We start from the raw sequence: 14,740 nt of genomic DNA, 5'->3' as shown, positions 1-14,740 counted from the left end.
AAAACCAAGCAGAGGGTTCGCTTCTTATTCCTCTCAGGCCCACCTTGCTTCCGGCGTGACTCATCCGCCATAAGTGGGGGCTGCCGCATTCCATTCCGCCCCGCGAGTCAAGTTATGCCCATATTGGGCATGGAATTGGGTTCTGAATCCATTCTGACACACCCGCATTTCAGCGAGCGCGCGGAGGATGCCGGGAGCAGAGGGTTTGCTGTTCTTCAGCGTGTCCGCAACTAACGGGCATTTTGCGGCTGACGTAGAAGCTGAGGTTTTTCATTAAAGGGGAATCCTAACTATAAAGATAAATCACAGCACATGGACATTTATTTACCCATTAGACAAGGGGCGGGAGCTATCTATAAAACACATACTTACCTATATAACTAATCTATCGGACCTGCATGTTGAGTGTGATCATAGCTTCCAGATTCGCAACAATATTGCCCAATCAAAGTGTGCAAAGTTGGTAGAGAACTATCCCAACAGACTCATAGCTGTAATTGCTGTCAAAGGTGCTTCCACCAAGTATTTACTCAGAGGGTGGACACTTATCCAACGAAGATATTCTAGTTTAGTATTTTAAATTGATTTTCTGAAATTTTGGCACAACTCAGTGGCCCGACGGGTTGTTCACCCATCGCGGACACCAGTTAAAGCCATCAAACTTTTCAAGGTCCCCGCTCTTATTTATTGCGTTACCTTTTTGGTAGTTTGGTTGCCCTAACTAGGGACCGCGCCCTCCATGTGCACCCGGGTACTTATTACGGCCGAGCGGGCTGTGAGTGCAGCGTTAGTTAATGGGTGGAGCCAATCAGTGGGGAAAAACGTCCCATCTATCTATTACTACATGCTATGCCAGACCAATGAAAGAAAGGACAGCCAAGGAAATTTTGAAAGATGTTCAACAAGCAACCAACAACAATTTTTATTTCACAAGCAGGCAGTCATCAAAGCATGTATTTATAAGCAAGCAAAGTCAAAAGGTACAGAAGGGCAGACTTGCCCCGAGCACATATTTCCCTTATGCAGTCTTACTTGCACAACAGACATGGCGCCATCATTTCAACTGGGAAGAAGGAGATGAAAAGTTTGCACGAGGTACATGCTTGGGAGCCTCATTAGTATGCATTGCTGTCTCGACCATCAATACACTGTCTGCACTGTTGCTGATGATTCGCCAATAAGCAAAGAAACCGGTCTGGTAGCTGAGAGGGTGTGTAGCATTGGGATTCTCATGTGTGTACTTTGTGTGAACGGTTTTATAGCTGTGGAGGAACTCTGGGAAGGGTTTGAAACGGCAAAGCGCTTAGCTTGTGTCTGCCTTCTTGGGTTGCTTTATGCAGCTTCTTCGGCCAGAGGGGTGTGGGGGGTATCAATTATTTATATAATCCAAGCTACCTGGGTTTAGTTGATTAGGTGAGAGCTGATTGGCTATTCCCTCCATTCACAGGTAAGAGATGTGAGTGGATCTTTTTCATATTGTTGTGGTTGACGAAATTCACAAACCACCATTCAGGTCCCTTAGGTGAGATATCTCTGTAAGTATATGTGTAGTTAGGCCCAAACCCGTTGTTTAGAGGGAATAAATGTCATTCATGCGGGCTGCGACCCTTAAAGATAGCCGTTTTTCTTTACTATCTTTATTTTGGACCAGCCGCCATTACTACCACCACCAACCACGTCTCAACAGCCATCACACAACAACCACCAACCACAACGCCGCTTCACAACAACAACCACCAACCACAACGCCGCTTCACAACAACAGCCACGACCTTTACCGTCACAACTCGCCACCATCGCATCACCACCATTCTTGCGCCACTTGTGGGCACCGATACTGGACTCGTGCAGGGCGCGCACCGAGCAGCGTGTTCAGAAACATCACAGACTTTCCGTGGAAAACGGATCAAAAACGACTCACGCCCACTTCTGTTCCGTCCTATCGGTGAGCGTGGGCCGATTTGGCCCCGCCTCCAGGGCGTTGGAGTGTGGTCGCTATATGCAAATTCATGGATCAAAAAGCATTCACGCCCACTTTTCCTCGGTCCAATGGGGAGCCAGTTAGAGGTGAAGGGTCGGAGGTAAAGGGTCAAAGGTGAAGGAGCGAGGCCACGGGGGATATAAACGGCTGCGTTCGTCAGTCAAGGCAGTTCGCGGTTGGGAGTTCGCGGAGCCAGTAAAGAGTTGGGACGAGTCAAGAGAGGAGACGGAGAGGGCGATTGGACGGAGCTGTGGAGAGGTGGCGGCGGCGAAGGCGGTCGAGGGGGTGCTCGCGTCGGATTCGGGGAGCTGCGGAGGGAGAGGCCGGCTGCGCGACCGAGGTCGTGGTGGAGACGCTCGTCGCGGGACCCGAGACAGGGAGATATCCTCCATCCCCCGAGCATCAACAACCCCCTCCTGTTTCCCCCCGTGCTGAGATAGTGCGACAAGGGGGCCCCTTTCCCACCCCCTACCAGACACTGTCCGCGAGGCCCGCGGAGTTGGGGCGCCACCGCCACTTTGCGTCTCATCATCAGACGGGTAGGCCCGACGCGGTCTCGGCCCCAGGCCCGCCTACCCCCCTCATCCTGGAGGGTGGTTCTTTTTCTTTTGCTTTGGGTATATGTGTTGTCGGCGCCGTCTGTGAAGTAAAATTGTATAAGTGTTGCCGTGTGCTCGGTAGTCGGATAGCTCTGCATTGTCTTCTTCTTTTATATTTGCTTTTTGTGTAATATTGTGTGTTTCTTCTCCTTTTACATTTGCTTTTGGTGTAATTGTATATGTGTGCTTTCCGTTCATCGTGAAATAAATGTGCTTTATGTTGAACTGTTTTCCCGCTTCGCTTCGTCTTTTCCTCTATTGAATCTCCATCTTACTTCACGTAAAGGGTTGGTCGTGGGCTAAAACGCCCGATAATTAATCGAACCGTCGGGGCCGACGATAACACCGCTCGGTTATCCCGATAGTACGGAACGGGTCGCTTAAAGTGGCCCGTGTCCGAAGTCGACCTGCGGCGAGGTGCGATCGCCCAGTCTACCCTCCGTGTGGGTACTTAGGTAGGTCGAATTTGGCGAGCAACCCTATCCCACGCGGGGGGCCGATTGGCACGATCGTGGTGAGGCCGAAAGGTCCACCCGTGACTAGTTCCCGGCGTTAGTCCGAGAGGGTCACGACTGGATTGTCCGTCCGGTGGGCGACGTGTCGCGATTCGAGTTACGTGGCCGTTCGCATGCCGGCGGGCGCGAATCCGCAACAATATATGTATATATTGTATATATGCTATATATACATATATTGTTGTAATATATGCAATATATGTAATATATGCTATATATACATATATTGTTGCGGTTCTCGGAACCGCATACATCCAACAGATAGTGATCCCAAGACAGTTATTCCATTATTATACGTGTAGATAGTCCCTTCCCTTTTGTCTGGTGGGAGAACAGGGGCGTGCATTGCGATGATCTCATAGCTGGGTTTGCTTACATCATTTTTTTTGATTTTGTCCCTACTCTTTTTTTCTGATTATTCCTGATGTAAATCTGAGCCACGTGCGCCTTCGCTGTGAGATGGGTCCTTGCGGAGGCCAGCGCGTGCGGCGCCGCTGCGAGGAAACGATGACGCGTGAGCATTAACAGCGCAGAGCCCTCGTTCCCAAGCGAGCCCTCAATCCAACGTCTGCGGCGACAGGGTTCCCACTGACCTGGAAAGTCAGGGGAAGTCAGGGAAATTCAGGGAATTGAGGTTGGTCAGGGAAAGTCAGGGATTTTTCAGGGATTTTTTTTTGTTGATCAGGGAAATGTGTGATTAGTGCCTAATGATGTTAATTAGTACCCTTTACACCCAGTCAATTATTTTGTTCATGATTATAAAAGTTTTCTTTATTGCTCTTTTCATGAATTGTTTGCTGTGCAGATGCTGTGCAGTCAGATGCTTTTCATGATGCTGTGCAGGAAGAAGGTGGAGTCACCTCTGTGAACATTGATAAGCCACTATTGATGTATGTGAGGGGTTCTCATGCCAGGTATCAAGCAGCACTGGAATGTAAACGTGAAGCCACAAGTGAGCTCGATCAAAAGACTGCAGCTAAAAAGAAAGCATGTGAGCAGATAAAAGTGCTTCAGACTAAAAAGGCAAAATTTATGGAAGAAACAGCAACTGAATCTTGGAAGGTTGATATGGAAATAGCAGAACTACAGAAACTAAAGAAGTAACAAACTGACATTTCACTTAATGTAAGAAACTGTCCATACTGTATATGTTAACTATTGTAATAACATTACTCAAACAATTCACATTTGTTTCCTTAATTGCTAGTTTTTGCCGACCATATAATTCTAAGCTACACACGCTGCTTGATGTTATTGACATTTTCGCAATTCTGGTATATAACATCTCGACTGTTACTGCAACTTCCCATGTAACATTTGAGTAATTTCACTTCTGCGGCGGTGAACGTACCTGCATCCACAGGGAATGGTACAGGAGTACCCACCTAACCGTAGAAGTTCAACAAACGGTCCTTTTTAGGACCAGATGCTTGTAGAAAAATGTACAATATAGTAGTCTGTTCATCATTTCTGCAATATCATCGGGTGTTCTAGCTTGTCTGCAATGTCACATTAACAATATCAATGTTTCGTTGTTATTTTGCAAGATTTAGATGTTCTAAATGTTGCTAAATTTTTTCTGATACAATTCTGATCTAGTCATGGTACCTGGCACTTTTGACATTAGTATGATTTGTGTTTTGTAAGTTTTATATTAATTAAAAAAATAAAAATGCCAGTACGAGCTGCGAAAGTGTACTTTCTGGAACATTTTCAAAAAGACCGAAGTTAACACCCAAATGAAGAATCAGTTTAATTTCCCAACAAAAATGGTATTCAGAAGTTGTCTAAAGCACGCCTACATATTTTAAGATTCAAATAAATTTTGAAGCAGACAATTTTATGCTAGTATTGGCATTTTAAAAAGAAGAAAATAATTGAAAATGATTGGATGTACACCATGTATAAATCAAAATGGTGATGGAAAGGAGTCGGTGTAGGGGAGGAGGAGCCGACGAAAATAACTTCATAAATTTTTACGTTTGAAAAGGTCAGGGAATCTTTACCAACACAGTCAGGGAAAGTCGGAATGTCAGGGAATTTCATTTTTGAGATTGAGTGGGAACCCTGGGCGAGTCATACAGTGCGCTTGGCAGTCCGGGATTATCGAATCGTGCTTCCGATGATCTGGGGAAGATTGCCGGTTGCATTAAAAAGGCATACGAATGAATATCTCTTAAGAGGCTGCACGAATGGTGTTTTTCACAACACAGGAAACACAGCCAGCATGACGCCCACGCTGCACGAAACGCGTACGGAGGCCGATAAAGGCGACTCCACGCCACGTTGGGCGGGATGCAAGTGTGCGAAGTAAAAGCGGCACGTTCCTTTTCAACCAAATATTTCATACATATTGGTGTTCGCCCCGTGCACATGCTAGCAGAGTTGTGCGGACGTGAGCGCTGGCCACGTGCGTAATGGCCGTACCACGCGCGCTGTATGGAATGTGCTCGAAGGCAGACACGTACGCCGCTCACGACTTTGTATCATATTTCCTCAATATCTGACACATATCGGTGTTCGCCCCGCGCATACGCTAGCAGAACCGGGCAAACGCGAGCACTGACCACGTGGGCCATAGAGGTTCCGCGCGTACTGCGCGAAACATGCATGGATTTATCCATAACAAGGTACCTTCGGCCCTCACAGGCGGCAGCGGATTCTCCATGGATGGTGAACGTCTTCTCGACTCTACGGCCAATGAAGCTGCGATCGAGCAGGGGAATGTTGCACAGTGCGGGCCACGTTGGCGCGCGTGGAGCGGGCGCATTGATCGGCGCTGGTCGGACGCCCAAGCGGGCATGCGGGACCCTCGGCCGGTTGCCAGGGCACGGCCTGGGGTTTTTTGCGGGACGATTCGCGCGCCAATTTCGGTGTGGGCGATTCGTGTCATGTCGTGGGGTCAGAGCGGAATATTTTCGCTGTCTGCGATGACCTTGCCGGAAACGGAGTGGTGCGGTTTCTGGCCAAAGTTTGCGGGCTGCGTGAGTTTTTGGGGCCAATCGGAGCGCCCGATTCAGGTGATGACATTTCACTTCGGGGTAGCCCACTGCCCCGTGCTGCAAGTCCTATAAAGGTCGGAGCGGTCCCTCCGCCTTTCTCTCTCACCTCGCCCTCGTCTCTCTGCCCGACCGCCACGACGCGCCTCCTGCTGCCTGGACTCCTCCTCCTCATCTCCGCCCACACGATGTTGACCCCACCCGCCTACCTGGTCCCGCCTACCACTCCATCCACGCACTCTGGACTCCGCCCCTTCTCCACTCAAGCCCTGCTTCATGCCCACGGTCTCCACGCGCTGTTGAAGCCAGAGACGACGTGCCAGCTGTCTGGTACCGCACCACAGAGCATCCCCCCACACCCCCCCCCCCGAAACGTATTGGTGGCGCGTCGTGCAATCAAGTACAAATGTGCCGATATCGTATCCTCAACTCCTCTCCCTTCTTATTTCAATACTCCCTCTTCATCGGGTTTTTCTGTGACTGTGTGTGCGTGTGTATGTTTGTGTCCTGGCGCCTGTCTGCTTAAGTAAGACTGCAGAAGATCGTTATTGTTATCATTATTATTGTTATTATTTTCGCGTTAAGTCTGCAATGTGTCCGCTTTTGTAAGTTGCTTGTTTATTTGCTGCACCACACCTCTCCCCCCTATCTCTGCACAACACACCCCAATAAATTTTGATCGTACCACATACCATTCCTCGCCCACTGTTAATAAATTATTATTAGAAATGTTCCCAGCTCGTTTTTGTGGTTTCTTTCATTGATCCAGCATGGTCCGAATCCTAGCTTAGCCGGGACTTTATTCCCAACGATCCATTCCTTTTAGCTGGTACGTCCTTGGCAGTGCTGCTCGGCTGCATCCGATCCGGTAAAGTGATCCGATCCGGGAGAGTGATCTGGTTCGGACAATGCGTTCCGAGGGCGTGTTCCCCGGTAAATAAATCGTGTGATTAATTAGGTAACCTGATTAACCCATAGACGGGAGGACCCTAGGTCACGCGGTTGAATTATTGGCGTTCCCGGTCGGTTAAACGACCCGCCGCGTCACGGAATTATCCGTGTGCGACGGCCTACAATTCCGGGGAGTCTGGTGGGAGCCGAGATAGCTTCCCCCCCCTCCCCAGTGGTATTCTCACCTGACCCCCGGCCCGCAACAATATAATCGGTGAAGTAACAGCTTCAACTTCAGTGAAGTAATAGCTTCCATCCATCCACTGGGACCATACTCTGTGCAGAGCGTTGGTGCTGCCGAAGCAGTCTCCTTGGCTATTGGGCACAATCCTGGACGGGTCGCCACTCCGACACAGGATACCAGCATGCTGGCACTCATTTTGCCGACCTCGGAAGGATGACAGGCAGAGTCAACCCCACCTGGTATTAATTCAACAGCCGAGTGGGATTTGAACTCAGGATACTCGGATCCTAAGCCCACCACCCTAACCATTAAGCCAACACCAGGCATAATAGCTTCAATGCTAGTGAATATAAAACGAATACTTTTGTTTTTTCACTCATTCATTACAAAGTTTAATTTTGACCTCACTTTGACTTATTCAGTTTGGAATGAGCGATCATCCTTGGACCTTACCAAACAATTGCACTTCCATTTACGTTTCTGACAGTTCATGAAGTTCATCAAGCGGCTTGGTGATGGATCTCTCGCCATGGAGGGAAACCAGATTGTGGACAATGCTGCAAACATCGCAACAGACACAGAGGCACAGAAATGGGCACAGGAGTTCGCACAGGTGCTTTATACTAACATTTCCTGGTCTTTTGCTGCTCACTAGTTAATATTATCCTCAATTTCTTCCCTCTGAGCTGTCCTTTTACTTTGTTATCCGAGTGGTGCCTTGCTGTGCTCGTACTGTGAAAGGTGTGGCCCTTGAAGGCTTTGAGTTCCCTCACGTTTTCAGCTTTTGTCTCGTTTCCAAGTGTCGTTGCAAATCGGTTATCAGATGAAATAATCATCTTCATTCATTTTCAAGCATGTGCACAAATCCTCCATTTAAAAGTAGGATTGTCTAACAAAATTTTTTATCAGAGTGTAATTTTGGTCATGTACATTCACCTTGTACTTGTGCAGTTATCATGGTGAATAAATTTATGCACATAAATTTTTGGGCCATGGAGGTTGATCCAATGTGCTTCATTCTCTTTTGTTTTAGATTTTCCAGTGCTGTCCCAGATTTGATGAAACAAGTATTTATTTAGCAGGGCAGGGTGCTGCAGAGGTGGTGCACTTGCCTTTGAGTTCTTGGTTGGGTTCAGTTCCCAGCCTGACAACAAGCTGTCTAATTGGTGCTTTTCAGGCCATGACGTTTTAATTTAATTATTTTGCAGGCCTCCCATTCCATTCCAAGGAAAAGCCATATTGTGAAAATATGGTTTCTTACAGGGACACTAGTCTGCAAAATATAGACTTTTATATGTATATCCGTCTCATAAGCATTGTTCCAACTTAAATCACTCACAATATTATCATTTGTACAAAATAATTTTTTGTCTTGGAACACACCAGTTTATCAGGTTCCATGGTTCAAGTCCTGGATTTTCGATTCCAAAACAGTGACTTCATTCACTTTTAAGCTGACGCTTGCCCATCATTATCCTCGTTCATGTGCAAGTGGCGCTGTGTGCTTGGTGACTGTACGGTTCATCCTGATGGGTTATATTTTCCCCCGGCTTAACATCTACCCAAGGAACGGCTGACCTTGTGATGCAACGCCCTGCCCACGAAGCGCCAATCCGACGGTTTCAGCCGGATCAAACCCAATAGCGAGATGGCTCGGTCGAGTGCACTGCCTCTGTATCATCCTGTATCATGTTTAGCATGGCCAGGATAAATAACAGTATTTCTGGTCCAGTCCTGTTTCCTGAGGGTAAAACATTTTAATGGGTGAAAATAACCTGATGATCGAAAAGTGCTCCAACAGATGATGCTATCAACCTGTCGGTTGTTTTGTTTCATTAATCTTGCATGCAAATTAATTTTTGCCTTCTTATGTTGTCAAGTTGAAGTATTTGTTTATGAATAGAAATTTGGGTGAAGATTTAAGATTTTTATGCCTCTGCAGCCAGAGGCTAGAGGTGTTGTTTCTGAAGTTGTCCATGGTGATTGATAACTTGTGAACCATTTAAGGGATTTTGATCAGTCTAGGTACAATTATGGAACGTAGAACAAAGATGAACTCTCGAAATTGTGGAGTCAAAGGTCATGTGTTGTTTCATTGAAAATATATTCGAAGACGATAAATCGAGTTTGAAGTATCTGATACCTCTCCGAAAATTTTCTCTCTTATGCAACCTTAATTTTTCCTGTGACACTTAATTGAGATCATACATAATGGTGGATTCACATCTCATGCGGGCAGATGCATACCCGTCAAAACATTTGCGTCATTTTCCATTTTTTGCCAGGAGTCAAAAGGAGCAAACAAAGCAGATCTCTGGGTAGATGACTATGCCAGAAGCCAGAACCTTTCTATCGACAAGGAATTTGAGAAGGCGAAGGCAGTGGTTGAGGTGCGTGAACCAGACGGGCTGAGAATTTATATCTAGCCTGTTATATTTGACCCAAATGCATCATGAAAGGTTAGTTGCACTTCTTGGCATGATGGAGTTGTAATTTGTGGCCTGGCCTCGCTTACCCATCATTATCCTCATTCATGTGCAAATGGCGGTGTGTGCTTGGTGACTGTACGGTTTTGCAACATTGCAGTCGGACACCGACTTTTGGGACAAGCTACAGGCGGAATGGGAGGAATTGGCAGAATCCGATCCCAACGCTCATCCCTGGCTATCAGAGTTTGACGAGCTCGCCAGCTCGTCATATGACAAGGTTTGTATGGATCCGATTACGTGGTGGGCTGTTGGTTTCTGGAGTGGTAATTGTCTTTCCTTTGAGTGAAGCCATTAACCTGGAGAATTCTTTTGGAATGGGTTTATATTTAACTTGACCTATACATTCATTCTTTCATACGCAGCTGTCGGTTGCCTCGTTCCTGGGTGTGTTACAGTGCCTTCTGTAAACTGGGGCATGGATTTTAAATTTATTCAGGATGCCGACCCACATTTTCTGAACCTTGCGAGACAGCATGGGATCTTTATCATCTACCGGCGAATGCTAGCAGACAGGACACCCAGCTTAACATTCCATTCAACAGACCGCATTCTCATTGATGCAACAATTTGCCTGTGAAGCACTAGGTTGACTGTTAATAATCGGGATGGGAATCTGTTAAGCTTGAAGTTGTTTTTAAGCAAGGGAACTTAAACACGAGGTGATTTAGCCCATCAGACCCATTATATCCACGTCCCATCCCATTAATAACTTAATGTCTCGGTTTACTTATCGTTTATTTGAATCTAAATTTACACATGCACTGTTGGCTTAACATAACTTGGCCTCCACACCTTTTTATAATCAACCTGGGCAACAAATCTTTATCTGTATGTGGGGAAAGGATATCCTGGGATTTTTAACATGCACAAGTGAGCCCTACTGATTGGTTGGCAGGCTTTACATCCCCATCCAATGGCATTCTTCAAGATGCAGCACCTTCATGCTGTGCTAACACTTGGATCCCATAGCAGAATAGGTTTGAGTGCAAATGCCGAACTGTGCACTAAAATCATTCTCACATGCTTTGACCTTAGGGTTACCAGTTCGCTGAGGATAATCCTCTACGGGAACATCCACAGCCCTTTGAGGAGGGCCTGAGGAGGTTGAAAGAGGGGGACCTTCCTTGTGCCACCTTGCTCTTCGAGGCAGCAGTTCAGAATGATCCAGGACACATGGAGGTGTGTCATTGAGGGAATTCTGCATCCAAATGGCTAAACTGCATATCTTCACAATCTGATTGTTTCAAATTCAAACCTGGTGTTGTGGCCTTTGGCAGGCTTGGCAGTACCTGGGCACAACCCACGCAGAGAACGAGCAAGAACATGCTGCTATCACTGCTTTGCGCAGGTTCCATTCTCAACACTCGGTGACTCAATCATCTGCTAGAACAAATTTGTCCGTTTGGTGTGAATGAGTCATTGTCATTGCACCCTGCCAGGTGTTTGGAGATACAACCTGAAAACCTGACAGCGCTCATGGCCCTTGCGGCGAGCTTCACCAACGAGTCCTTACCTCTGCAGGCCTGCCGTGCCTTGTCTGACTGGTTGGCTGCCCATCCCCGCTACCGGCACCTTGCTCAGTCGCCCAATTCCTCAACCCACAAACAGCTTACTTCCATTGCATCCAGGTGATGCCAGTTTCTTTCATTCTTGTTCCTAGTTGTGGGTTTCATTTTTGCATACATGGTTGTCTAGCAGAGCACAATACTTTAAGGAATTATCTATTTACATTTGCAAAAGTGTTGGAATTATCATAATTCTATACTGTAATCAAATAAATAGCGTTAAAATGTAACTGAGAGCTTGCAAAACCCATAAAACGACAGTGTATCAAATGCAACTTGTATCCCAGTTCTCTGCATTTGTTTGGATGAAGAAAATTTAGAAACAGGTTAATGTAGGGTGGTGTGGAATATCCATAATAAGTAGGTAGATTCATTTAAGGTAGTAGGGGGAAGTGGAGGATAATATCCATTATAAACAGGCTTATGAAAGATAGAGGGTGGTAGTTTCTATTTGATGAATGATAATGTAAGGAAGGTTACATGGATATTCCTCCTGCACTTTAAACTATCAAAGGAAAGCTCTGGTCATAAACAATGAAGGAAAAGGTACAAGCTTAATTATTTGTCAAGGTGTATTAAACCATTGAATATAGTTCAATGGGGACATTATGGTCCAATCGTGCATTGAAGGGGTGTGGGGGAATCCACACATTAATTTTGAAATATTGTGGGGTATCTGCGAGGGCGTGTTGAAAACTAATGCCTCCGATTCGTTTTCTCCAAAATGGGTAAAGATATTTGAATGAAACGGACAGATACATCAATCTTTATTCTACCCTGGTGCATATTTATTTCTCCACATAATCACCACTGTGGTCCACACTTTTCTGCCAATGTTCATGTGGTTTTGTGATGCCGTCACCATAGAACTGTGTGCCCTGCTGACCTAACCAGCACTTCACAGTGGTCTTGACATCGTCAGAAGAAACATTTTCTCCATTAAGATGTTCCTGAAATTTGTGGAAGAGATTAAAGTCTGCCGGATTTGAGTCAGGGCTGTATGGCAGGTGCTGCATCGCTGTGAAACTGAGACGACCAATTGTTTCAGTCTTTTGTGCATTCGTGTGATGCTTTGCATCATCATACTGGAGGAAAACCATCTGAATGTCTGGATGAACCCTCCAAATCTGTGCCATAATTTTCTTTAGAGTTTCAATGTCACTCTCATGGTTAATGTTGATACCCTATGGCACGAACTCCAAATTGACTTGTTCCCTTAATGCAGCGTTTCTCAACCTTTTTGCCCTTGTGGAACCCTTGAAATAGTTTTCATGTCTCAGGGAACCCCTGCATAAAAATTATTATATACCATTATTAATATCTAGCACTTTTATATTTTTATCGTAGTTCACGTGGTAAATATAATATATTGATGACGTCACGAGGTCGTTTCTCGCAAGTTTCTGCGATTCACTGTTCAACACATGTTTCAAACCACTAAAAACAAGCTGTAAACAGAAGAACTAACCTTGAGAGAGAGAGACTTCGTGCTAGGAAGCACAGAGAAGATAGATGGACACCGTCCATGCGTCCCGTACTTGAGTCAGTCACTCAATGATGCACGAATCCGCCGCATACAGGACGTCCACTAACCAGTGAGGGCGGTTTCACACTGGCGCCATATAGACATCATTAAATACATTCCCTATGGTTGTGATAATTGTAAATAATATAAGAGGTTGAAGCCTCTATTATAATAACCAAGGAGTTTCCAACAATATGCCGTACGTGTATAGTAAAATTACGAATATTAAATAAAAAAAAACTACAAAAAAATACATTAGCCTATTTATTACTGTTTCTCGCGGAACCCCTAGCGACCTCTTGCGGAACCCCAGTTGAGAAACACTGCCTTAACGTCTCAAAAGGCCATAAGCATGACTTTCCCGGGAGCTGCTTGCTCTTGAATTTTTTTTTTGGTGCTGGTGATCCTTTGTGGCGGTACTCTATTGACTGTCTTATTCTCAGGATCATAATGGTGCACACAACTCTCCTCTCCAGTCACAATATTGAGCAGCAACTGGTCGACTTCACATTCATAGCGCAACAACAGTTCTGCACACACTTCCATACACTTTCCTTTCATTGCATCAGTCAGCATTCGGGGAACCCTTCCACAGCGTACAAAGTTCTTCCTTGGCACACCTCAACTGTCCACCTGCAAGATTTTCATCCGCAGCTTGATGGAGCACTGCTTTCCCCTCTGAGCTAGCTCTACTGCCTCACATCTTGCTCAGCTTAATGCCATGGAAACCAATGCCTTGAAGATTATTGGAATCACCCATGATGAAGCTGAGTCTATATGCCTCTCACCTTGCCATCACAGACAGGTTGGTGGTCTCTGCCTTTTACTGCCTCCTTTCTGATCGTGCACCCTCTGCTCTTTTCATGCTTTGTCCCCACCAGGTTTCTGCAGGGCACACATGGTGCACCATCCACCCCTTTATGGTAAAACTCACAAAATCCAGGATCATTGCTCACGTCTAGTCATTTGTTATTCTTTTTTTTTCTTCTTCTTTTCTTTTATTTTTTTCCTGTCTGTGGAACCAACTTCCACATCCTCTTCAAACTCATTATTCCCTCCAGTCAAGACAGCTATTAGAACAACCCTCTCAGATCTTCCCCAATCCAAAACCATGATATTTTTCTACCCTCGTTAACCCCCCCCCCCACTTTCACCCCATACAATCTTTCCTTCTGTATCCATCTTGTCCTCCCCATGCATCCTCTTCTGCATTCCCCCTCCCACAATTCCTCCCCAAACCAATTGTTTGTCCAAGCCTCTCTCTGCCTTGCTCTTCAACTCTGCTGTTGATGTTCCCCCTCTCTCTACTGTTCCTTTTGCATCCTGTTACTTCCGGATCCATTCAGTGTACTAGCTCTTCCACAAGCCTCGTCTGTTTATTGGAAAGAAAAAAAATGACTGTCGTTCTGCCCTCTTCCATCTTGACGAACACAGCACTTAGACATCTTATGTCAGGATCACAATACTTTGCACCCAGTGGTGGGAGAAACTGATTAGACACTCAGATTGAACATAACATGCTTCCGTGCTAGTATAAGTGGTATATGACTGCCAAAATGTGCTGATTTTATGCGACTAATCAATTCTGAACTATAAATCGAATCAGAATGTCGTTTGTTGATACACCCCAGGCTCCCAGGCGTAAAGAGTTCAGTAAGAGCATAATAAAATCAAGTCAAACATCATCATGATCATTTAAAACATTTATAATAAACATCAAACTTTCAATAATTCAAGCTATAAAACAATAGTTTCAATGCCATGAACACAATACTTTCATTAAGAACTTTTGACCAGAAACCATACACAGTAATACTTTTGATTGCTTGAATACCAAACATAATTACACATAAACAAATATAATCACATGTTGTGATGAATAACAAATAACATTTAATAACACAACATCATATTTGTATGTACATGTATCAC

General features: G+C 45.5%; 1 protein-coding gene across 3 annotated transcripts in view; it reads left to right on the top strand.

The window, feature by feature from the left end:
• Positions 1 to 14,740, top strand: part of PEX5L (peroxisomal biogenesis factor 5 like) — a 104,048-nt gene that overhangs the window by 72,782 nt on the left and 16,526 nt on the right. For all 3 annotated transcript variants that reach the window (XM_085899253.1, XM_085899254.1, XM_085899255.1), the window contains 6 exons: positions 7,717 to 7,842; positions 9,515 to 9,619; positions 9,816 to 9,935; positions 10,754 to 10,897; positions 10,996 to 11,066; positions 11,158 to 11,346. In XM_085899253.1, the coding sequence (XP_085755379.1) occupies positions 7,717 to 7,842; positions 9,515 to 9,619; positions 9,816 to 9,935; positions 10,754 to 10,897; positions 10,996 to 11,066; positions 11,158 to 11,346 (755 nt within the window). The remainder of the gene's footprint in view (positions 1 to 7,716; positions 7,843 to 9,514; positions 9,620 to 9,815; positions 9,936 to 10,753; positions 10,898 to 10,995; positions 11,067 to 11,157; positions 11,347 to 14,740) is intronic.

This window comes from Eptatretus burgeri, chromosome 10 (genome assembly GCF_056783735.1).
Source record: "Eptatretus burgeri isolate ZD-2024b chromosome 10, Ebu_testis_v1, whole genome shotgun sequence".
Taxonomy (NCBI): Eukaryota; Metazoa; Chordata; class Myxini; order Myxiniformes; family Myxinidae; genus Eptatretus; species Eptatretus burgeri.
Note: the sequence above shows the minus strand (reverse complement) of the source record. Positions and strands in the feature narration are given on the sequence as shown.